The following is a 24,905-nucleotide window of genomic DNA, read 5'->3' as shown; positions in this document are numbered from 1 at the left end:
CCCCACCCCATCTTGACCTCTCTGCAGGACCTGACTACACCTGACAAGAGCTCCCCGCACGCTGCGGTCTGCTTCACTGCTGAGCTCCACGGTTGCCCATCAGTCTACTTAAGCACCGTCCAGCAGACGTTTGTTTCTGTAACGACGGAAATGTCACCTATATGTGCTACCCAGTATGGTAGCCTCTCACCACACGTGGCTCCCGAGCGCTAGAAGTGTGGCCGGCATGATGGAATCTGCAACTTAATTTAATCGTAACCTCGACAGCCGTAGGCAGCCGTGGCCGTCCTCCCGGATGGTGCAGGGCCCCTGCACGGCTCCTCTTCCTCTGCCAGCCCGTTCAGCGCTGTGGAAGAGGTGTGTCCTTGGTTCTTTTCCAGGCTCGCTCCACTCTCTTCCCAGCAGTGTGTTCCTGCTAAGTACTCCCACTCCCACGTCAGCAGCCGGGTTTCTTTCCTAGCCCCGGCGTCAATTGCGCGCTTGTTGGCCTGCAGGCACCACGAGGCACCCCCAATGCAACACTTTCAGAACTTAACGCATCACCTCATTGTCAAGTCTACTCGCAGCTCAGGCGGTCCCTGCTCTAGAGAATGGCACTACATCTATCCCGGTCCCAGGCCAAACATAGGCACTCGAGTCCCTTCCTGCTTCTTTCACTCCCTCTCCATCTCCTCTCCTCCTCCCACATATGCTCATTAAATCTGACCCCGTGTTTCCACTGCCACTGCTCTACACCTGAGTTCCATACAATGGCTCTAACTGAAGGAGTAATGAGTTTAGCTCTCTTGCTTCAAGTAAGATGTAAAGTACAACAGGGCTAGAAAATTCTTTTATACTTGTTGGAAAAAAAAAAAAAAAGCCCACAAAAAATTAACATGACAGGAAACAAAACTGCCCTCTAAGGGAGGAAGGAGAAAACTATTATAAACAATCCCATAATCTCTACCTAAAGGGGCCTTTTAGCAATAAATCCTCTTTCATTAATGTTCCAAATTTCTATTGGGAGTGAATAAAAATGAAATGGATACTACCTTTAAAATTCTGTATTTATTCTTAGGTTATCTCTTGGCAAAAGGATCCTTCCTTCCTTCCTTCATTTATTTATTTAATTTTTATTTTTGAGAGAGAAAGAGAGCTGGGGAGAGTGGCCGAGGGGGGAGAGAGAGGCTCTTTAAGCAGGCTTCATGCCCAGCGCGGAGCCCGACACGGGGCTCAATTTCATGACCCTGGGATCATGACCTGAGCCAAAGTCACGAGTTGGATGATGCTCAACCGACTGACTCTGGGTTTTGGCTCAGGTTACGACCTCACAGTCTGTGAGTTCGAGCCCCACTACCAGTGCAGAGCCTGCTTGGGATTCTCTCTCTCTCTCTGACCCTCCCCTGTTCATGTGCTCTCTCTCTCTCTCAAAATAAAAAAATAAACAAACTTAAAAAAATAGTCTTGAATTAAGATTTGAATGAAATGCCACTTAGTATTCTCACAGCTTCAGTAATTATAGCTTCCTGCTTCATACACCAGAAACAAAAAACAAACAAAACCCCCAAAATTCCAACATGCACCAATGGGGCAGGGCCAGGTCAAGTTTCTTAAAATGCAACGGTCAGAATATTCTAGAAGCCATATCCTGTAACCGATACCTATCAAACCAAACACCAGAGGAAGATCCATGTTTACTACAGGCATTTGCTTTTCGCTTCTAGACCACAAGCACACTGTATACCCTCCACCCCAGGCTCTCTAGAAGTGCTGCAGCCAGTTTCACTGACCCAAGGAACTGCCCACTATTTAAAACTTTAGGAACTCCAAGAAAAACCCATATTGGTACTTCCACCGTCAGGCTTAGATAAGACCACTTTGGCCAGTACAGAATGTAGTCTACGCAGTAAAACACATAATAAATTTAAAATAATAACGGCAAAAACAGTAAGAATATCAGAAATGGCCCTTGGATAAACGTAAGTTCAAAGGGAAAATAGTCCTTTGGAGTCTGAAATCTGCTATTGCTCTACCATTTTGATGAGAACTTTATGGGAGGCCTGTTCCTCAGTGGATTTCTGAGGCTTCTCTGAAAAAACTGTATTTCCTCTGGAAATGTCTTCCAAAACTCATGCTGGTTGAAGATTTAAAAAATCTTCAATTACTATGAAGAACAGCAGGTATATTTACTGGTGCCCTGGTCTTTCAGGATCCTTCTCTTTATCTTGGAGAAAACGATATCTGCTCAGGCTCTCTTACGAATATAATTCCCTAATATCAGCTCTGGCACTAATAAATCCCACAGAACAAATATATCCCTGGTTGCTAGAAACTTCTGATAAAATAGTTTTGGAATGCAACTTCACAGGTGTATACTGGGCTGCATTAATAAATTATCTGGTCTCTTCAGTTGCGAAAAGCCCTTGACATTACCCTGGGGAAAAAAATCACCTGAATGAAAATTCAGGTAAATGACGACAGAGCTGGGGAGCCGTAGCTCTATCATAACACAGTTCACTGACCACAAACACATAATCAACAAGTGAGTCAGTTGCTTTGAGATAAGTTTTAATATTTCAAAGCAATTAAATACTATCAAAAAATAACGTCTTATATTTAAAAAAAATTTAAATCTAATGTCATTTTTGCCTTAATTATAAAACATAGTTACAATAAGCCAATGGTAAGTCTTCGAAAATAACAATAAGCCAGTGGTGACGGTAACGGCTGCACTGGAAGTCAGAAGAACTGGAACACTGTCTAGTTCCGAGGATGACCAATGATAAAGGATCTAGAAGTCATATGACATGATGGAAGAAAACCTGAAGGGATCAGAGAACTTCTGGCCAACCTACCTCCTCTTCATTTTACTGCTTCCTCATGCCAAGCATATACACCATTACTACCATCACAGTTAAATCCTGTCCAGGCCTCAAAATCCAGTCGAAGCCCCACTTTCTACAAAGCGCTCCGAGACCCGCCCCCAGCTAGAAACAACTTCTCCCACGCTGATGTCTCATGGACCGTGGCATACTTCTTATGAATCTTCGATTACATTTTCATCATATTTTCTGGTTGGAGATGTTTATCGAGAACAAAATCAATATTTTATTTAGCTTTGGTGTTCTTACAGTGTCTTGCACAAGGAAGACAAAACCACAAGGAACAACACAGCTTAAAAGGATAAGAGAATGGCTCTGCTCACGTTTATAGATACGTGTGACCTTTGTAAAGGGATCAAACATCTCTGAGTCTCCATTCCCTGATCCATAAAAAGAGAAAAATAGTGCCTCATATCACTGTTACAAGGATGAACTGACACAATCTATACAAAGTGCTTAACACACCTAGTAAATACTTACTGATAGCCCTTATTGTAATATTACGGTATAAATTATTAGGCTATAATAAATTATAATATTTTATAATAAATTAGCACTTTAAAACAAACGTCAAGTAAATGGAGGAGACTTAAAATATGGCAGTGACTTCCAGAAGAGCTTTCTTTCTTTTTTTTTTTTTTTTTAAAGTTTATTTATTTATTTTGAGAGAGAGAGCAAGAGCACAAGTGGGGAAGGGGCACAGAGAGTGGGAGACAGAATCCCAAGCTGGCTCCACACTGTCAGTGCAGAGCCTGACACGGGGCTCGAACTCATGAACTGTAAGACCATGACCTGAGCTGAAATCAAGACGTGGAGGCTTCATGGGCTAAGCCACCCAGATGTCCCAGAAGAGTTTTCATGTTGTGAAAGGTTTGGAAAATCATTTCAACCTTTATTACTCCTAAGGGCAGAATTCAAAAGAATACAGGTAACAGGGCTATACAATAGAATAAGATGCATCAAAAATTACTATTCCCGGGGCCTTGGGTGGCTCAGTCAGTTGAGTGTCCAACTTCATCTCAGGTCATGACCTCACAGTTCGTGGGTTCAAGCTCCACATCAGGCTTTGTGCTGACAGTGAGGAACCTGGTTCGGATTCTGTCTCCCTTTCTCTCTGCCCCTAGCCTGCACAAGCTTTCTTTCTCTCAAAAATAAACATTTAAAAACAAACAAACAAACACTACTATTCCCTGTCAGTGGATGAGCCCAGGCACAGGGTAGATGACCATGTGTTAGAAGTACTGATGAAAGAAGTTTGCTGATTAAAACTGAGCAAGACTTTAAAATTTGTCCAATATTTCTAACATCAAAAAAAAATTCTTTGGTTGTTTCTACTCATGTTTATAAAACTTGATACAATTTTTTGACTTTTTCAATTGCTATCTATACCACAGTTGATCAGATTTAATTCAGAATAAAGTAGTGTATGAGGCAGAACAATGGCCAAAGAGGTCTACAACCTAATTCCTAGAAGCTATGAACAGTTACCTCACACAGCAAGAGGATTTTACAGATCTGATTAAAGGTCTTGAGATGGCAAGATTATGCTCAAGTATGTGGGTAATCATAACGTTCCTTATAAGAGGAAAGGGAGGGGGTGCCTAGATGGCTCAGTCCGCTAAAAGTGTCTGACTCTTGATCTCAGGGTCTTGAGTTCAAGCCCTATGTTGGGCTGCACGCCCTACTTAGAGGCGGAGGTGGGGAAAGAGGAAGAGGGGGTCAGTGAGAGAGAAGATGTGATGATGGAAGCAGGAGTCAGATGGACAGACTGAAAGACCTGAAGAGACCTCACTTCCAGTGTTGAAGACAGAGGACGATGCCACAAATCAAGGAACGTAGGGGGCCTACAGAAGCTAGAAAAGGGAAGAAAGTGGATTCTCCATAGAGCCTCCTGAAGGAATGCAGGCCTTACAACACCCTAATTTTAGAACTCCTAACATCCAGAACTGTAAAGATAATAAATTTGTGTTGATTTACTCAACGATTTTACTACTAGTTATATCCTCCAAAGAACTGAAAAACAGCGACTCTTAAGATACTTGTGCACCAACGTTCACTGCAGCTGTAGCTAGAAGGTGAAAACAACCCAGCCGTCTATCAATAGAGAAATAAAATGTGGAATATGCACACAATGGAAGATTATTAAGCTACACATGCTATAACATAACGAACCTTGAAAATATGCTAAATGAAGCAAGTCCGACAAAAAAGAATATTGTATGATTCCACTTCTATAAAGTATCTAGAAAGACAGAAAATAGATTAGAGGTTACCAAGGGCTGGGCAGAGGAAGAAATGAAGAGCTATTGCTTCCCTTGGGGGAAATATCCTTGGCAGTATCCTTGTCCAATATACTATAAGAAATATCATTACTATTCTCTTATCCAGATGTATAATTTTGTTGAGAGGAAATTATTCTGGCAAAATAATCCAATCTTCCATTTTCTTCACTCATGATCTTGGACTTTTTAAGTGAGGCTATGAAAAGCTTATAGAACCTATTGGCTAGATAAACAACACATTTGTTTTCTTTAAACTAAGCCTGGGGGTGTCTGGGTGTCTGGCGATCCATGAGTTCAAGCCCCGCGTCAGGCTCTGCGCTGACAGCTCAGAGCCTGGAGCCTGCTTCAGATCCTGCGTCCCCCTCTCTCTCTGCCCCTCCCCTACTCACGCTGTCTCTCTCTCTCTCTCTCTCTCTCAAAAATAAATAAGTGTGGGAAAAAATTAAAAAAGAAAAAAAAAACTAAGCCTGACCCCCCCCCCAAAGTTTATTAATCTTATTTGTTTGTTTATTTATATCAGTTCCTTAAAGGTAACTATGTCAAAACTCATTCACTCTACTCAAACTCTCAAATTTTTTTTTTTTTTTTTAACGTTTATTTATTTTTGAGACAGAGAGAGACAGAGCATGAACAGGGGAGGGGCAGAGAGAGGGAGACACAGAATCTGAAACAGGCTCCAGGCTCTGAGCTGTCAGCACAGAGCCCGATGCGGGGCTCGAACTCACGGACCGCAAGATTGTGACCTGGGCCGAAGTCGGCCGCTTTAACCGACTGAGCCACCCAGGCGCCCCTCAAACTCTCAAATTTGAGGCAGTGTAAGATAATGAAAAGGAGTGAATGGCTTATGGTCTTTATGATCATAAATTAACAGTTCTGAATTAAGTTCCCTTATCTGTAAAACAGGCATACTACTTATCTGATAGGAATATCTTAACAATTATGATGTAAAGCATACCTAATAAAGCAACAAGCCATGCATACCTAGTAACATTTCAACACATTTTAACTGCTGCCATTATTTTTACTACCATCCTTGCTTTTCTCTTAAATACCCACTTGAACTACTTTAACGATAAATGAAAAGGATGAAGCAATTTTAATTTGAATTATTCTTCATTTTCCTTTTTCCTGCCACCTCGATGTTCTGTCATTCGTCAATCCTATCTTCTCCCCAGTTGCAGAAAAAGGGACACATCTCTTTCCAGTTTCAAAGTGTATCCTCCACTCTGTACTTGTGAGCCTAGCTCTTCCCCTACCTTAGTTCCATCAACTGTTTTTCTGTCTTCAGCCTCTTTCTCTCTTGTGGTTCCTTCCGGCCGGCCCATAAACATACTCAAATTTCCTCAACTGGAGGAACAGTATTGGAAGTCCTAGCCTGAGGAATTAGGCAAGAAAAAGAAATAAAAGGCATCCAAATTGGACACAAAGAAGTAAAACTGTCACTGCCTGGGGATGACACGATTCTACGTCTAGAAAACCCTAAAGACTCCTCCAAAAACTGTTAGAACTAATAACTGAATTCAGTAAAGTAGCAGAATACAAAAACCAATATATAAAAATCTGTTTTGTCTTTATAACTGACAACAAACTCTCAGAAAGAGAAATTAAGAAAACAATCCTATTTATAACTGCATCAAAAAGAATAAAATACCTAGAAGTAAATTTAACCAAGGAGATGCAAGACCTATGCGCTGAAAACCACAAGACGGTGGTGAAAGACGCTGAAGAGGACACAAATAGATGGAAAGATCTTCTGTGCTTATGAACTGGAAGAATAGTGTGAAAATGTCAATATTACTCACACCAATTACAGATTCCATGCAATCCCTAGCAAAATCCCAATGACATTTTTCACAGAAATTGTTTCTGTGAGTAGTCCTAAAATGTGTACAGAACCACAAAAGAGCCTGAATAGCCAAAGCAATCTTGAGAAAGGCTACAGCTAGAGGCATCACACTGCCTGACTATAAACTATATTACAAACCTATAATCATCAAACCAGTATGGTATTGGCGTAAAAACAGACACAGAGATTAATACTGTTGATCTGTACTACCGTATAGAGAGTCCAGAAATAAACACAGGCACGTACGGTCAATTTATGACAAAATATAGAAAGGACTTGTGCAACTCAATAAAGAAAAAAAATCAATCTGATAAAAACGGGCAATTTTCCCAAAGAAGACATACAGATGGCCAACAGGTACATGAAAAGATACTCAGCATCACTAATCATCAGGGAAATGCAAATCAAAACCACAATGAGATACCCCCCATACCTGTCAGGATGGCTATTCTCAAAAAGACAAGAAATAACAAGTACTCGTGAGGATGTACAGAAAAGGGAACCTTAGTGCACCGCTGGTGGGAATGTAAATTGGTACAGCCACTATGGAAAACAGCATGGAGGATCCTCAAAAGACTAAAATAGAACTACCAGCAATTCCCCTTCTGTGTATTTATCGGAAAACACAAAACAAAACAAAAACAGTAATTAGAAAAGGTATGCGCGCTCATGTTCACCGTAGCACTATTCACAATAGCTAAGATACGGAAACAACCAGTGTCCATCCATGGATGAATGGATAAAGAAAGTGTGGTTATATTCACACAGTGGAATACTCTTCAGCCATAACAAAGAATGAAGTCTTGCCATTTGTGTTAACACGAATGGACGTGGAGGGTATTATGCTAAGTGAAGCAAGTCAGAGAATGACAAATATCATATGATTTCACTTATAGGTGGAATCTAAAAAGGAAAACAAACAAAACAAACCTCATAGATGCAGAGAACAGACTGGGGGTTGCTAAAGGGGAGGGTGACTGGGTGGTGGGTGAACAGGGAGAAGAGGGTCAAGAGGTACAAACTTCCGGTCATAAAATAGTAAGTCATGGGGATGTAATTACAGCACAACGACTATATTCAACAATACTGTATTGCATATTATGTAACTTTACATGGTGACAGGGGAAATTAGACTTACGTGGTCATCATTTCACAGTGTATACAAATATTGAATCATATTGTACACCTGAAACTAATGTAACATTATATGTCAATTAGACCTCAATTAAAAAAAATAGTCATGATTCATGATTTCGAGCCCCGCAATGGGCGCTGTGCTGACAGCTCAGAGCCAGGAGCCTGCTTGGAATTCTGTGTCTCACTCTCTCTCTGCCCCTCCCCCACTCATGCTCTTTCAAAAATAAACATTAAAAAGAAAAAAGTATTCCAAATCCAAGAAAATGTGAGACTTTAGTTTTATTATAATTTATTATAATGCTAATTTAGCTATTATTATATTCTCAGTGGTTTTTTTCCACTGAAAACTTTACTTATTATTCAGTTAGCAAAAACTAAAAATGCATACACCCTTTACAATGAAACAATCTGCAGGTTTGTTTGCTTTAAAAAAAATTTTTTTTAACGTTTATTTATTTTTGAGACAGACAGAGCATGAGCAGGTGAGGAGCAGAGAGAGAGGGAGAGACAGAATCTGAAGCAGGCTCCAGGCTCTGAGCTGTCAGCACAGAGCCCGACGCGGGGCTTGAACTCACGGACTGCGAGATCATGACCTGAGCCAAAGTCAGACGCTTAACCGACTGAGCCACCCAGGCACCCCTGTTTGTTTTGCTTTTAAATAAAATTCAATTTGTAAGCATGTAATTGTCTGAATAAATTATAATTCCGTATCTAATATAGTGAACATGGTAATTTAATAGGCAAACTGGAACTCAAATATATTTTTATATTCCTGAGCTAACAAACTGACATCAGTAGGAGATACTAAGAACGTAGTGACAGGCCCTTAACATTTCAGAAATTGACATTTGGGGTTTTAGTTACCTTTAAGTGCATGTAAAAGTCCTTAACATGGAAGTAATTTGCAATTTTACAAAGGCAACAATGCCGAGTTTTAGAGACATTAAAAAGTAAAACTCTATACTGATACTACTGAGTTCTATGAGTCTACCCACCATGCATTGCAAATATACAAGGCAGGAAATTCATGAGACTGTTTTAGCAATTGCTACAGCTAGAATTTATCTTATATATAGCTTTGAAAATAGTTTTAATCCTGAATATATACAAAGAAATGCTTAAATTTTCTGTTTTATTTTATTGCAATTCATGGGAGAAACCAAATACAGGGTGTAAATCCTCATCCTGCCTTTATTTCCTGACTGATTTTGTGCTTCAATTTCCTATTCCCTAACTTACAGTGTTGTCATTAACTCAAATTGAAATCAGGTAATAAGTCCAGTGCTTAAGATTTTTAAAAACATGTCATCAGGGGATTATTAAATGTTGGTGCTCAATAAATGGTAGCTACTGAAATGTCTATTATTAGTGGTGGTTTCGCAAGGAATCTGACGTAGAGACCTTTTCAGTGTTCTCCAATCATTCTGAGTCTGTTTCTCTTCATTGAGAAATACATGCTTCTTTGGAGCTGTTCTTTGCTTGTTTTTTTTTTTTTTTTTTTTTTTTTATAATTTTTTTTTTTTTGGACAGGAGGGAAAGAGGCTTGGAGGGGGGGGGGGGGGGGCAGAGAGAGAGAGGGAGACACAGAATTGGAAGCAGGCTCCAGGCTCTGAGCCATCAGCCCAGAGTCCGACGCGGGGCTCGAACTCATGGACCGTGAGATCGTGACCTGAGCTGAAGTCGGACGCTCAACCGACTGAGCCACCCAGGCGCCCCTGTTCTTTGCTTTTTTTGAGACACAGAGAGAGCATGAGGGGAGAGAGAGAGAGAGGGAGAGAGAGAGGGAGAGAGAGAGAGAGAGGGAGAGAGAGAGGGAGAGAGGGAGAGGGAGAGAGGGAGAGAGAGAGAGAAACAGAGAGAGAGAGAGAGAGAAAGAGAGAGAGAAAGAGAGAGAGAGAGAAAGAGAGAAAGAGAGAGAGAAAGAGAGAGAGAAAGAGAGAGAGAAAGAGAGAGAGAAAGAGAGAGAGAAAAAGAGAGAGAAAGAGAGTGAAAGAGAGAGAGAGAGGGAGAGAGAGAGAGAAAGAGAGAGAGAGAGAAAGAGAGAGAGAGAGAAAGAGAGCGAAAGAGAGAGAGAGAGGGAGAGAGAGAAAGAGAGAGAGAGAGAAAGAGAGAGAGAAAGAGAGAGAGAGAGAGAGAGAGAAAGAAAGAGAGTGAGAGAGAGAGAGAGGGAGAGAGAGAGAGAAAGAGAGAGAGAGAAAGAGAGAGAGAGAGAGAGAGAGAGAGAAAGAGAGCGAGAGAGAAAGAGAGAGAAAGAGAGCAAAAGAGAGAGAGAGAGAGGGAGAGAGAGAGAGAGAGAAAGAGAGAGAGAGAGAAAGAGAAAGAGAGCGAGAGAGAAAGAGAGAAAGAAAGAGAGAGAGAGAGAGAGAGAGAGAGAGAGACAGACACTTGTAAACAGGCTCCATGCTCAGTGTAGAGCCCGACGTGGGGCTCGATCTCACGACCCTGGAATCATGACCTGAGCCGAAATCAAGAGTCAGATGCTTAACCAAATGAGTCACCCAGGCGCTCTTGAAGCTGTTCTTCTTTAGAGTGCCTTGCACACTCTCTCCTAATGTCCTAAGGGATCGACTGCCTTGTTTCTATGCAGACAAGTCCCACACTTAAACTAAATGGAGAAAGCACTCACAGATGGACCCGGGCTACAAAATAATGCAAGACAGGGCCCAGAGGACAGAGGAACAGCAAAAATGAGACTGGCCGACAATCCAGACAGAATGGTGTACCTCCTCGGGAGGTACTAGAGCAGTCCACGTGGCTAGCCTCAGAGTATTTTGAATGACGTGTTCAATATAACAGGAAGTCCCATGGCTCAGTTTCACATAAAGAGACAGGTATCCTTTAGAGATTAGAAGACTAACAAGTATCTCCAGGTATAGAACAATTTACAATGAAAGATACGTAGGCAGGAACTACATACTGGTTCAAGTCATCTACTTCAAATTAAACGATGGCGGGGCCAGCAGGGGTGGGAAACAAAGACGGTTTCTAGGAGGGACTCACATTCTCACTATCTCCCATAGTAGGTCGTTTTTTCAATGGTGGTCAAAGAGGCAACCCTCTCTGCAAGTGAAAACCTAGTTTACCTTAGAAACTATTACATTCTGTGTATTCCTGCCTACAATTCCCTTCTTTACGTGGCTGAGTATTTCAATTTATGCCTTTACCAGAAACTGGGGAAGTCCCTGTACCATCTCTGGCAGATGATAAAAACACACGGGTCAACGTCCTTTCAGCAATGTGATAAATTGAAGAGTTTGGGCTGTGGAGACATTTATACGGATCTACCGTACAGTATAAATTTTTTAAAATGACCAAATAAAAGAACGTATTAGAAACAGGTATGTGTTTTTAACTATCTATCTACTGACACTAGCATAACTGCGATATAATTTATACTGAATGGGGGTGGGTGGGTTAGATTTACTGTTTTGATTAACACCTGTAACAAGAGCAACTTTTTACCGAATGGTTACTGTGTAGCTGGCTCTGTACTTAATCCATTTCCTTTACTACTCACAACGACCTATGAAATATATTGTCCCCGCTAAATAAAGTTAGGAAACTGCCTTAAAGTCCAAAGCTAATGAGTGACAGGGGGTGCCTGGGTGGCTCAGTCGGTTGAGCGTCTGACTCCGGCTCAGGTCATGATCTTGCAGTTGACGAGTTTGAGCCCCATGTCGGGCTCTGTGCTGACAGCCAGAGCCTGGAGCCTGCTTCGGATTCTGCATCTCCCTCTCTCTCTGCCCCTCCCCTGTTCACACCCTGTCTCTCCCTCTCTCAAAAATAAACAAGCATTGGGGCACCTGGGTGGCGCAGTCGGTTGAGCGTCCGACTTCAGCCAGGTCACGATCTCGCGGTCCGTGAGTTCGAGCCCCGCGTCAGGCTCTGGCCTGATGGCTCGGAGCCTGGAGCCTGTTTCCGATTCTGTGTCTCCCTCTCTCTCTGCCCCTCCCCCGTTCATGCTCTGTCTCTCTCTGTCCCAAAAATAAATAAAAAACGTTGGAAAAAAAAAATTAAAAAAAAAAAATAAATAAACAAGCATTAAAAAAATTTTCAAAGCTAATAAGTGACAAATCCCTAATTCATACCCAGAACCACCTGACCCTAAAGGACTATTCTCTCAACTACCTTATAGTTCCTCTGATAAACAGCAACAAAAACATGAAGCAATCTGAAGAAATTAAATAATCTTAAACAAATACAATACCAGCTCCTGCAAGCACTAAATGATCTTTGACAACTCAATACTCAAATTGGTTTTTATCTGCCAAATAGGAGTCACAGTTAAGTGGGAAGTTTCTTCTGGTAACGCTATTAGATCTAGTTAAGAGGTGGGTGTGGGAAGGGTCTCTTACCTGTGTTGCCATCTCCACTCTCCATAGACGGTTTACTGGTTTCTGACGGATTATTCATTCTTGAGTCTGCAATGAATCAGAGGTGAATGAGGTTTTTTAAAAATTGGGGATGTGGTTAGGGAGGCAAAAGTGTGGCAAAGGAAGGGTTTAAGCATACTGACCGATGTTACAGTCCTACATTCAAAGACAGGCAGTGTCATCACTAAAACATTGGAAATTATCGTGAAAGTTTATCTGAGAGAAATTCTGGACTTCCCTTAACCCTGATGCAATCCACAAATAAACTGTCTTTCTCAAGAATTTTAACATTCTTCTAACAAAGACAACAGACATCTAACCTGAAAAAAGTTATAATAGAATTTGACATGTAAAAGAAGTAAATATAATACGAAGCATAAAATACGTTAAAGAAACAAAGCTGGGGCAAAGTGCCTTACAAAGTAAAACACGTTATTCTCAAAATTTTCTTTTTCCATAAGCAAAGGTATTTGTTAATCAAACCAAAACAATCTGTTGGTAATCTTCATAACAGGCTGGCAGTAACTCAACCTAGCAGAATAAAAGGAAAGGGTGTCTAAGAAAAATATCTCCGTATTTACTCCCCGTCCAGACAAACTAACCATGTGTTAAAGTAAGAATATGTCAAATTCATACCTCAATCATAAACCACTACAAGAAGCTGTACCACAAGGCGTAACAGATATATCTAACAATTTCAAAATTGAATCACAACCACACCCCTCTAAAAATTATACTACCTATCTGATATCACATATGAACCTGCTGACATGGGTTTATTTCCCTAAGGGTTATCTCTTTAATGAAGGTTTTCACAGTAGAAAGTTTTCAGCCAGCAATATTAGGTATCCCAGAACAGCTGCAAGACACAAGAACAAGTCTGCTTTTCTCCCGCCTTTTCAACAGAGTAAAAACTAAATATACATTTAATATATACCTTATTCTATTTCTACTGTAAACCCAAACTTTGCATATTTGTAATCAACTGAGTTTACTATCCAGCAAGTTCCCCCTTTTCCCCTACTGGGTTAAGAATCACTTAACTCTAATTATTAGGTGAGAATAAATAAATGATGTGATATTTGAATTTTTTTTTTACTGAAAAGTACATTTTGTCATCCATTTCAATGTTTAACTAGGAAATCAATCATCACAAGTCCCAACCATGCTGTCCATGGTTGCTTTATCCAAATGCGTAAGTGACGAGAAAGAATCAAGAGTCCTCCTGCCATAAATTTCATCTCCAGCCTGGAAGCTGTGTAATAGTTTTTCTAGTAAGTTTTTAAAACAGATGCTGGTCTTATGGTTTTCAGGCAGTTCTAGCACATCTTTGGTTTTTCCCTCTGATGTGTGAAGGATTCAAATTCATATTCTGTGGTCATAAATGAGACTAGTTCTACAATTTCCTCACCCCTACTGTCCAGAAAAATTTAAATGTCACCAAAGGCATACCAGGGTTTGAAAGGAACAGGTGTACAACTTAGTGAAAATCAGCTTTCTGAATGACTTAAACAAAATCTTATGAAAGTCAGCAAAGATCACAACAAATGTTAGCAAACCAAAATGCTTCCTTTAGAATGTATGTTAAAAAAAAAAAGTGGAAAAATATGAACCAGTTCACATTCAGAAGAGGGTAACAATGTTTCCACGTATCTTTGTACAAAGAAGTAGGCATAATTCTTAACAAGTCAGGAACCTGTCCCTGTGCAATTCATACCCTAATTTCCACGTATCTAAATTAAAGATTATGTCACAGGTATTCTGTTTGAATCTTCGAAGCATCTTCTATTGAATTGCAAAGAGCTTCAAAGACATTTAACAAAATCACGTTACACATACACATACAAATAAAATTCTGACTTAGCTGCACAACAATGTGAAGACTGTGCAAATGACAGTTACTGTTAATTACAAATAATAGAGGTACAATTTCTAACTCTAAAATACAATGCTAAAAATATTTCAAAAAGGTATTTTCCTTTCCTTCCTTGAGTTCCCAATTTAGCAGATTTTGTAAAAGAGCAAATCCAAGTTCTTTTCTTGATATCTGAAGTTTTTTTTCTCTCTGGGCACACTGAGTTGTGCATGAGTCTAATAACAGTTTACAAACTGCTCTGGGATTGGACTGAATTCTTGACATCAGTTTTTTGTTTTAATTGTGGTTTTTATTGTGCTTTACAAATATTACTACTGCCTTGAGTTTGGGCCATTCCTTCTGCCTGAAAGTATAAACATTGACAGAACTATCATTTAATTTTATCCTTAGCAACTGTGAAGGAGATGGGCAGGGGGTGGGGGTGGGGCTCAGTTTTTTAAGTGAGAAAAATGACAGAGAGAAAAAAAAATCACTTGCAAAGATTTTAAACCGTGAGTTATCAAAGTCCTGGAGTTCGTGTCATCTGACTGTCCAGGTGACCAGAGTGACCCGGAGAGGTTTCAACAACTGTGTGCACACAGACAAAACTCAACACAAAATAGGGCCACCGTGAGCCACAGCGTGTCTCAAAACCAAAGTGCCTCAATCTATTTTAAATCTCGGTTACCAAAGACAGTTTATATAATCAAGCCGCACATCCCCCTCCCTAAAAGGCTTGTTGTTCTATAGAGAAAACTTTAAAATAGGCTTTCCAGCACTTAACATTGTTTTCTGAAGAAGAGAAGTTGATTTTTTAAAAAATAAGGAAAGGCTGATATTTGCCAACATCTGAAAAGTTGACAGTTTCTCAAATCTGGAAACTGATCAACAGTCCCACTGCAGCAACCACCGCAATTACCCTCTGCATCAGTATTTATGGGAGCCATTCTGCACTATGGCTCCACCTTATTTTTCACTATGCACTTTGGTTTTTATAGAAGACATTCGCCCTTAGGTTGTAAAGCATTTTTTATTAATATGTACATATTATTTAGGCATACTTTATACCTTGTTTCCAAGTTAGAGTGTTTTTAGAACTACATGAAATGCTCCCAACAGATACTTCCAAAAAGCAAAAATGTCCTCCGTTCAAGACGAATTCCAAATCCACACTAGTTACAGAAAATGTCCTCTGAACCAGGAGAGCTAGTGGTAGGGAGGGACCTACTGCAAATTCAAGTATGCTCCTGCCCTGCAAATGCTTTCCTCCTTCTCCGCTCAATCCACCTCTCCCCCTCCCCCCCGAGGTGGTTGCATATGCGATTAAGCATTTATGCATAGTCAACCCCACACACGCTATTTCCATATTAAAGCTTATAAGAAAGAACTGTGCTGGTACCCACCTAGAACATAGTCACTGCAGTCCAGCATTGCTGTGAAATCTTCTAGAGGTTCAGACAGTCCAAAGCAAGGAAGAAACAGGTAGCAGTTTGGGGTGGGTGAAAGAAGGTACTACTATTTCTAACAAATCTACACTATGTTCTTCAGAGAACAAGGGTGGGAGGTGGAAAGTGGATTAGGGGGAGAAGGAAAATACAACTTCAGTTACACCATAGCAATCTTCAACTGAATAAGGAAACTTCAGTTGCTCAGAGGAGTTTTAGTCTCTCCTACCAGCTAGGACTGACATTGTCAAGGCAACTGAAGCATGAAAAGTTCCCCTTTTTGTAATAAAATAGAAACAAAGATTGCAGCTGGCAGTTTCCATAATGAAGCTTAATCAGTATGCGTGTGATTAGGGCCGTATGCAAATCTCTCCTCGTTAGCACAGCAGCCAGCACTTTGAAGTCCACGAACAATTCATTTACAGAACACACTGAAAGCACTCCCTGCATAATTTAAATCATTGCATAAATATTTATCAGCCCATTTGCATATTAATTGGCAGTGCATGAAGGGAAAAATTATCTCCTGAGTGCCAGCATAATAATTAGGAGGATAAAATGAGATTTCTTCCAATGGCCTGGCTCCTCGGACCTAACTTGAGATAGTACCGGGGGAGAAGGGAGAGACAAGAGACAGAGTTCTGTTAAAATGGCACTGAAATGACACGTACAAATTAGAAACAACTCTACAGACTTAAGCACCTTTAATCTTATTCCTGCTGGCAACAATGACTTCAGTAATAAGAGGATTTGCAAAAAGCTTTCTACACAATCCAAATAATCCCAAGGAAACAATTAGCAAGGTAGAAGCAGAACATAGGGCTGTCACGATGGTGCTAGCCCACTGATAGGGAATTTTCCAAATATTAACATACGCTGTCTGGGGAAAGTCCTGCTTTAAAACAAGGCAACAATATAAATCCAGAAGCAGTGCAAGAGCTGTAAAATTATTTTCAAGACTATGGAAATTCGCTATCTATAAATCTCTTCATACTATCAAATTCACAGAATAGATTAGCCAAATGCCGCCCGTTGTGCGGTGTCCTTCCTCCATCAAAATCAATCTAAAGTAGAAGATGGTTTGTTATTTACAATATCAATCATCAAAAAAATAGATCATATAAATTATGAAATTAATTAGTATTTAAGTAAATTTCACCAAATGTATATGAATATACACACTTATTCTCTTTGCTGAAGAATGTATCTATTTAATTTAAAGTGAATTTACAAGGCAAACATCAGCCCCAAGCTTTTGAGGCATTACAATATGACATTCCACTGTAATCACCATAGACAACTCAGCAGAAGATTTATAAAAAAAATCCCATGAAGTAGGTATTACTACCCTCTTTGGGGGGGGGGGGAGGAGAAAAAGGAAACTGAGGCACAGAGGGCTAAAGCACTTTACACTAATTTACACTATTTACACTAATAATTTGGAGTCAGACTTTAAAACCGGATTTCACGGACACCAGAATCTGAGATCTTGGCTGTTATTACACATTGTGGCCAAGTTATACCTTCATGGAGGTGGTAGTCATGGGGGGCGGGGGGGAGGCTTGAATAAGGCAGCAAATTAAAATGGCTTGTTTTCAATGTAGTGAGGAAACTAATAATTGGTGGCAAAGATTTTGTGTTTAAAAGTCAAGTATGTCCCGATACACGGAAGAGTGCACTACAACTGAGGAGAGTTCTCCAGGGTATTATCCCATTAATAACTGTTTTTATTTAGAACTAGTCTTCAAACATGCCAAGTGTCTGATTTTTAAAAATCTGTATGTCCCTTTTTCCAACATTCAGGTTGAAATTAAACTCAACCCGCATATGTGGAAATGCAAGACGAGACTTCTATTAGGGACCTTTAAAAGGATTTCTTTGAAAGTCAATAAATTAGCTAGGACCAGAACCAAAAACTTTCTTAACTTTTCGATATGCACTCTGTTTCTATTGCCAGGTTTTCTGTTTCACAGAATCACAAAATCCACATGAGGAAAGAGTTTAGGGGAGAAATTTAACAATGCCATTCAGTACCAGTGAGATTAAGTTCGTTCCCTTTTTGAACCCTAATTTTCTCACCTGTAAAATGATAGTCTTTTTCATGAGGTTGCGGTGCGGATGAACGTGCTTGTGCCTCTTAGACTAGATCATGGACTGGAGCACGAGGCAGCTGTGCCACTGGGGGGGGGGGGGGGGGGGGGGGGGGGGGGGGGACATCGCAACACAGGATAAACATGCTACATCTTTCAAGAGCACCAATTTCATTCGATGACAATTCGCAACACTTTGTAGTAAAACAATCAAGAATACATTATACAAGAAAATATGAAATTCAAATGAGTTGTGAATGTATTGGGCTCTACACAAGTCCTACTTGGTGAGAAAATATTAGAAGCAATGATGAATGTGATTGGAATATAGTAGATAGCAGTATATCTTTCTTTCTCTCCTCTTCTGCCTTCATAAAATTTTACATTTACTGCCTGTACTTACTATAGAAGATGGCTTCAGGTCACCATCTACTTTTCATGCTGTATGCGGCTAACACCTCTAAACTACCTTTCTTCTACTAATTTGGCCTTTCGTAAATCAGCTAAGCCGGACTTGGAGCTACAGCCAGCCAATCACTTCCAACTAAGAAGTGTTCCCTGGAAGGTACCCTTGCAGGGGCAGGACCCTGGTAGTGCAAGAACCAAGCACCAACCCCCTCAGGCCAAGAGAGTCCCACAGGGTCTCTGTGTAGCAGGGGGCGTAAGGCTCACCAACTCACATGGGCTGCTACCCAGAGAGGGACCCCTTTCCCCTCTACTGCAAAGGCCACCGTCTTCACTCCAGGAACAGGAAGGGGGGGCAAAGGCAGGCTGCACTGAGATGCAGCTATCCAGAGTGACACGAAGCCTCGCCCACGCAGTGGACTTTGTTACAATGGGAAGGACAAGAAAACTCCTACTTGCCACTCTTGATATAGGTACTCTGCACCTTCTAAAAGGCAGGTTTAAATACTAGAAGGTTGTCTAGGCCTCTACAGATGGAGTGGGGGATGGGGGCCACCATCTATCTCTCCCCTGCACTCCCCCAGTCATGGCACAGTTAGATCCAAAAGAAGACAGCTTTTCCCCCAAAGCTCAAATGTTCACTTTATTTGGTCCTCTGTCCGAAATATCAAATTAAAACTAAAAAGAATACCCTTTAAAAAAAAAAGAAAAGAATTTCTGGGAAGTCTGTGGGGCTGTCAGTCATTCACACTTCAGCATAAATTAATCCAATTCAATTGCTTTCCTTTAACACCTCATTTAGTTGATTAGTGTGGTAATAATTGTTCCCACTGGAAAGAGTCCAATAAATACTCGTATAAGAGAAATGCTGGTTAGCCTACCTGGCCTCAGGGGACAGGGGTGGGCACACAGGGATCACAAAGGTAGAAAAGAATAGAAAACATCAGTATGTGGAAGTATAAAAAGGAGCTGAAAGGGCAAAGTTAAGATTCACACTGTTTCAAAATTATGCTTAAAACTGAGTATTTTTCATTCTCCTTCTCATTTTAGTAATTTCTGCACTCTTCATGGGGCTCAAACTCATGATGCCAAGATCAAGAGTCCCATGCTCCTCCAACTGAGCCAGCCAGACACCCTGGAGCCCTTTCTTTAAAAAGGAGAAGAAATGCTCTTCCAGGACCCAGAGGTCATGGCTAACACTATCTGTATTAGAGTAATCTTTTACTCATGATCTCACGGGCCAGTCTCGGTCTCATTAGAAAGGCAACTGAGGACAATGACAACTCAACTACAAACTAGCTTTTTAAAACACATCCTTTGTGTATGAGTGAACTGAGGTCGGCCTGTACTCTACCTACCAAAATCATCAAGTTCCAACCTGGTGACATTCCGGAGGAGCAGCTATTTGTACAGGTTGTCCTCGACACCTGTATACCTAGTCCAATGCGGGAGGGAATGTCCAACTCAGCAACCGTTCCCTCGCACCTCGTGTCTGCCTCTCCGGGGGAGTTTTCATTTCCTAGCTCCACTGCTTTCACTCCTAGGCAATCTCAGTTGCACACCAACAGCCTTTTTCGTCTTCACCTCTTTCCAAAATCCACCGCTACTTGAGTCGCCTTACTAGCTTGTTTACAGAAAGCAAGGACACTGCTTCAGCAGATGCTCGGTAGTAAAAATACCTCAGTATCTCAAGAATGATAAATTGTTACCTTATCAAGAAAAACTCATCCCCAAACCCATCACCCACAGACAGCCTAAAATAATTTACTAAGGCCCAAATACAAGAGAACACTGAGGATCTGAAAATTTCTTCGATCCAGAATCAAGTGATGGGTATGAGCACCGCCACTGCCACTATTCTTATGTACTGTATTTCACAGTATATGTGAATGGTGCCCCCTAAGGTTGCAATATGGAGATTTTAGTGCTTAAGAAAAAAAAAAAGATTTAAGAAAATGGCATGTCTGCTATTTCCTAAAACTCTAGATGGACAAACACCGAGACAGAAGTTATTTGATCAATTTGGCAAGTAAGCACCGCTAAACAACAAGAGATCTGAAGGATAATCTTAGTTCCTAAAAACCAAACTGAGGCCTAGAGAACGACTCTTAGGTCACACCAGTAAGTGGCAAAGAAAGCAGGGGGGAGAAAGACATAACAAGGAGGCATGAGAGGAAAAGAAGTAAAATAAAATATGCTGAAACTCATACCCACGATACAGAGATTTGTAGTTGGTTAATTAAAAGGATCAACTTAAAATAAATATCATGAAACCATTATATACATACCTTAAACATTTCATGCTACCAGAAAGTACTTAAATATGTATTCATTTACCAATCTTTTGATGGTGGACCAAAGCCTGATGCTTTAAAATCAGAATCCACTAATTTGGGTTTTCTCTTCTTTTTGGGTAAATCATGTCCTTAATACTTGCTCTAGTATTTCCAGTTTCAATTTCTTACGCTTTGTTTTTCAAGCTTTGCACATTTCACATGAATATTAAGAATACAAAAAACTCAAGAAAAATTTCACAAAACAATGCTCCTTCCTAGATGTAATGCAATCTGATAGGCTTTTTTTTTTAACTGCTGATTTCAACCTACGACATTGACTTCATGACCCATAGATTGAAGAGCTTCTTTAAACGTAAGGCGGGAACGTAAAAGAAACACCAAGCACTTTGAGTACAGAATCTTTTCCTTTTTTTAAAAAGAATAATTCATCCCTAATATTTTACAGCTCTTTTTTTCACATCCAATTTAGCAGTATTTTTTACTAATTGCCCTTTATCTAATCTTTTCAAAACATTCGACTTAAGTTTTCATGAAACATCATCTCCTCCTGTTCTTCTCCTTAGTTTATATAATAATGATTCAAACCGTGTAACTAAAATAAGAAACACGACCAGCCTGAACAGGCTTGGGAGCACAAGTGCATAATGATCCTGATGACCACGGCCACTCGACTGTAGCAGCGGATATGCACAGACATACTGAAGGGCATTCGGCATGCTGCAGGGCATCAGACAGTGTGTTTCAAGCAGGGATCCTCAAGGCATCGGTTCATCTAATGAGTCATTGAAGTGCTGGCTTGTTAAGAAAGCTACCACACTAGAGAGCAGCTAGTATTAAGTGGCTGGTGCTTCTGCGCTCTTCCTTAACCCCTGCCAACATACATTGCCACGGTCATCATCGACGGCTCCTCTAGTGCTCCATTTAATACCCTGGCATCCTTTAGGGAACATACCATCACAATTCAATCCTGAATTTCTTGGTTGTAAAGCTTTAACGTTACGTTGCTCTAATAAAGGTGTGCCGTCATACTCAATGTGTCTGTCTAGGGGCGCCTGGGCGGCTCAGTCGGTTAAGCGTCTGACTTCGGCTCAGGTCACGATCTCGCAGTCCGTGAGTTCGAGCCCCGCGTCGGGCTCTGTGCTGACAGCTCGGAGCCTGGAGCCTGCTTCTGATTCTGTGTCTCCCTCTCTCTCTGCCCCTCCCCTGCTCATGCTCTGTCTCTCTCTGTCTCAAAAATAAATAAAAACATTAAAAAAAAATTAATGTATCTGTCTAGTCTATCTTATCATCCTGTTTCTTTTCTTCTATAACTGTCTTTTCTTTCTTCTAGTTTCAACAGTTTTGCAAAGTTACTGATTTCATGCATGAGCACATTCAACAAATATTTACAAGGTGCTGCCAGGCACTGGGATAGGAACTGGGGATACAATGCTGAGCCACAGAATGCTTACAATTGAATGGAAAGAAATATGAAGCGATCATCCAAAAACATAATCACCAAGTATGGAAATTCCATGGAATAAAAAGAACAGGTGGCTATGCAGCTTTAATACAAGCCTATAATTTGTCTTGACATCTTTGGCTAATATTAGAGCTCTCCTACTTTAACAACTGCAATGTAACTTTTTCTCTGATTCCATTTCTTAAATCCATCAGATACAGGCTTTGTTTTGCTCGAAATCACATGCTGCTTTATTATTCCCATCTGTCCTTTGAACCATTATGTCTCATTTATGGTATTGGTAATTTCGTCCTCTCTTTTTATGTCTCTCTCACTCTCAGGTTTCATAAATTTATGTGAAAACACAAGGGTAACAAGTATCCCAGAGTCTAAGTGAGATATACAATTTAAAGACACATTCTCCCACTGAACTAAAATGTTCTTCCGACTAACTGGATGTTATTAGTATGTTTTATTTATTTTATTTTATTTTATTTTATTTTATTTTTTTTAATGTTTATTTTTGAGACAGAGAGAGACAGAGCATTAACAGGGGAGGGTCAGAGAGAGAGGGAGACACAGAATCTGAAACAGGCTCCGGGCTCCGAGCTGTCAGCACAGAACCCGACGCGGGGCTCGAACTCACGGACTGCGCGATCATGGCCTGAGCCGAAGTCGGACGCTCAACCGACTAAGCCACCCAGGCGCCCCTAGTATGTTTTAATAATATCAACATTTACTGACTTTCAATCTGTCTAAAATATCTCTCATCCCTGTATCAACTCTTGAGAAGTCTACCTATCCTCTAAAGACAGGTTCAAAAACTGACCTCAGATCTTCCATTCTCGTCAAGGAACTATTTGTTCTCTGAAATCCTATAGCAATGATAATCTCTCTCTTTTGTTCTTAACTGTGTTTACGTCTTACAATATGCTATCAAATCCAGGCGAATGACATTGACATAAAAGTCAATGTATGTATAGTTCAATGACATGTATAGTTCTATGTCACTTTACTGTCATATGTGTAGGTGGGTCACATAACCACCACTGCAATCAAAACACAGAACTATTTCATTGCAAAGAACTCCTTCCTGCTACCGCAGTTATAGGCATATCCATTCCTCTTCCTGGGGCTATTCTGAATCCTCGACAACCACTAATCTGTCATCTAACTTCATAGTTTTGTCATTCTGAGAACACTGTACAAATGGAATCGTACACTATATGACCATTTGAGGGTAGCAGGTTTTACTCAACATAATAACCTTGCAAGATTACTTGGTTGTTTCCAGTTTGGAGTTATTACCAAAAAAGGTGCTATAAACACTCATATTTGGGATGTACATTGAATCACAAGCTTCACACTGGGAGAAAATACTTGCAAAGGACATGCCTGGTAAATGACTCTCATCTGTAATATGTAAAGCATAGTTGTGTATATATTTTTATGTGGACAAATTTTTATTTATTTCTCTGGGATAAATGCATAGAAGTGATATTGCTGGGGGCACCTGGCTGGCTCGGTTGGAAGAACATGGGACTGTTGATCTTGGGGTTGGGAGTTTGAGCCCCATGTTGAGTGCAGAGATTATTAAAAAAAAATAAGTAAAAACTTTAAAAGAAGTGATATTGCTGGGTCACATGCTAAGTGCATATTTAGTTTTTAAAGAAATTTTGAAATATTTTCCAAAACGGCTATGCCATTTTAGGTTCCCACAATGTATGAGGGGTCTAGTTTCTTCAAATCTACACCAGCACTTGATATTGTTACTTTTCATTTTAGCTGTTCTAACAGGTGTGTAGTGATATCTCAGGATGGTCTTAATCTGCATTTCCCAAATGGCTACTAATAACAAAACATATTTTCATATGCTCAATTAACCATGTGTATATCCTCTTCAGTGACATGTCTATTCCATTCTTTTGGACTTTTCTAGAACTCCACAAAAATCTCTCTTTTCTAATGAACTGTTTGGATTTTTAGGATTGAGTTTCAGTGTGTGTGTGTGTGTGTTTTGAGTACACTTCACACACATTACGTTGGTTTCAGGTATATAACACAGTGATTCAACAGCTTTCATGTTATGCTATGCTCACAAGTGTAGCTACCACCTGTCACCATTCAACGCTACTATGATACCATCGACAATATTCGCTATGCTGTGTCTTTGATTCCTGTGACTTGCTTACTCCCTAACTGGAAGCCTGTTTCTCTCGCTCCCCTTTACCCCTTTGCCTATCCTCCCGCTCCCTCCGCTCTGGCAACCATCAGTTTGTTCTCTGTATTTATAGGTCTCAGTCTGCTTTTTGTTTATTCGTTTGTTTCGTGTTTTAGATTGCACGTATAAGTGAAATCATACAATATTTGTCTTTCTCTAACTTATTTCATTTAGCCTAAGACCTTCTTGGTCCGTCCGTGTTTTCACTAGTGGCAGGATCTCACCCCTTTTTAAGGCTGAGTAATATTTCATTGTGCGTATATACACCACGTCTTCTTAATCCATTATCAACGGACATTTGGGCTGCTTCCATATCTTGGCTATTGCAAATAATGCTGCAATAAACATAGGGGTGCATATATCTTTTTGAATTAGTGTTTTTGTTTTCTCTGGGTAAATACACAGTAATGGAATTACTGAATCATGGTAATTATGTTTTTAATTTTTCAGGAACCTCCAAACTGATTGCTGCAGTGGCTGCATCAATTTACATTCCCACCAAGAGTGCACAAGGGTTCCTTTTTCTCCGTAGGGTTGAGTTTTGAGAGTTCTTTACATACCATAGATAATAGTCCTTCATCAGATACATGCTTTGCAAATATTTTCTCCCACTGGGAACTTGCCTTTTCATCCTCTTTTTTTTTTTTTTTTA

General features: G+C 40.3%; 1 protein-coding gene across 4 annotated transcripts in view; it reads right to left on the bottom strand.

Annotated features, from left to right (window-relative positions):
• Window positions 1-24,905, bottom strand: part of POU2F1 (POU class 2 homeobox 1) — a 184,187-nt gene that overhangs the window by 62,725 nt on the left and 96,557 nt on the right. For 3 of the 4 annotated variants that reach the window (XM_049635148.1, XM_049635149.1, XM_049635152.1), the window contains one exon: window positions 12,482-12,547. In XM_049635148.1, the coding sequence (XP_049491105.1) occupies window positions 12,482-12,547 (66 nt within the window). Of the gene's footprint in view, window positions 1-12,481; window positions 12,548-15,757; window positions 16,557-24,905 lie in introns of those variants that run through there. The other variant, XM_049635151.1, reaches the window with a different exon arrangement.

This window comes from Panthera uncia, chromosome F1, assembly GCF_023721935.1.
Source record: "Panthera uncia isolate 11264 chromosome F1, Puncia_PCG_1.0, whole genome shotgun sequence".
NCBI classification, from domain to species: Eukaryota; Metazoa; Chordata; class Mammalia; order Carnivora; family Felidae; genus Panthera; species Panthera uncia.
This window is presented reverse-complemented; position numbering and strand designations above follow the sequence as displayed.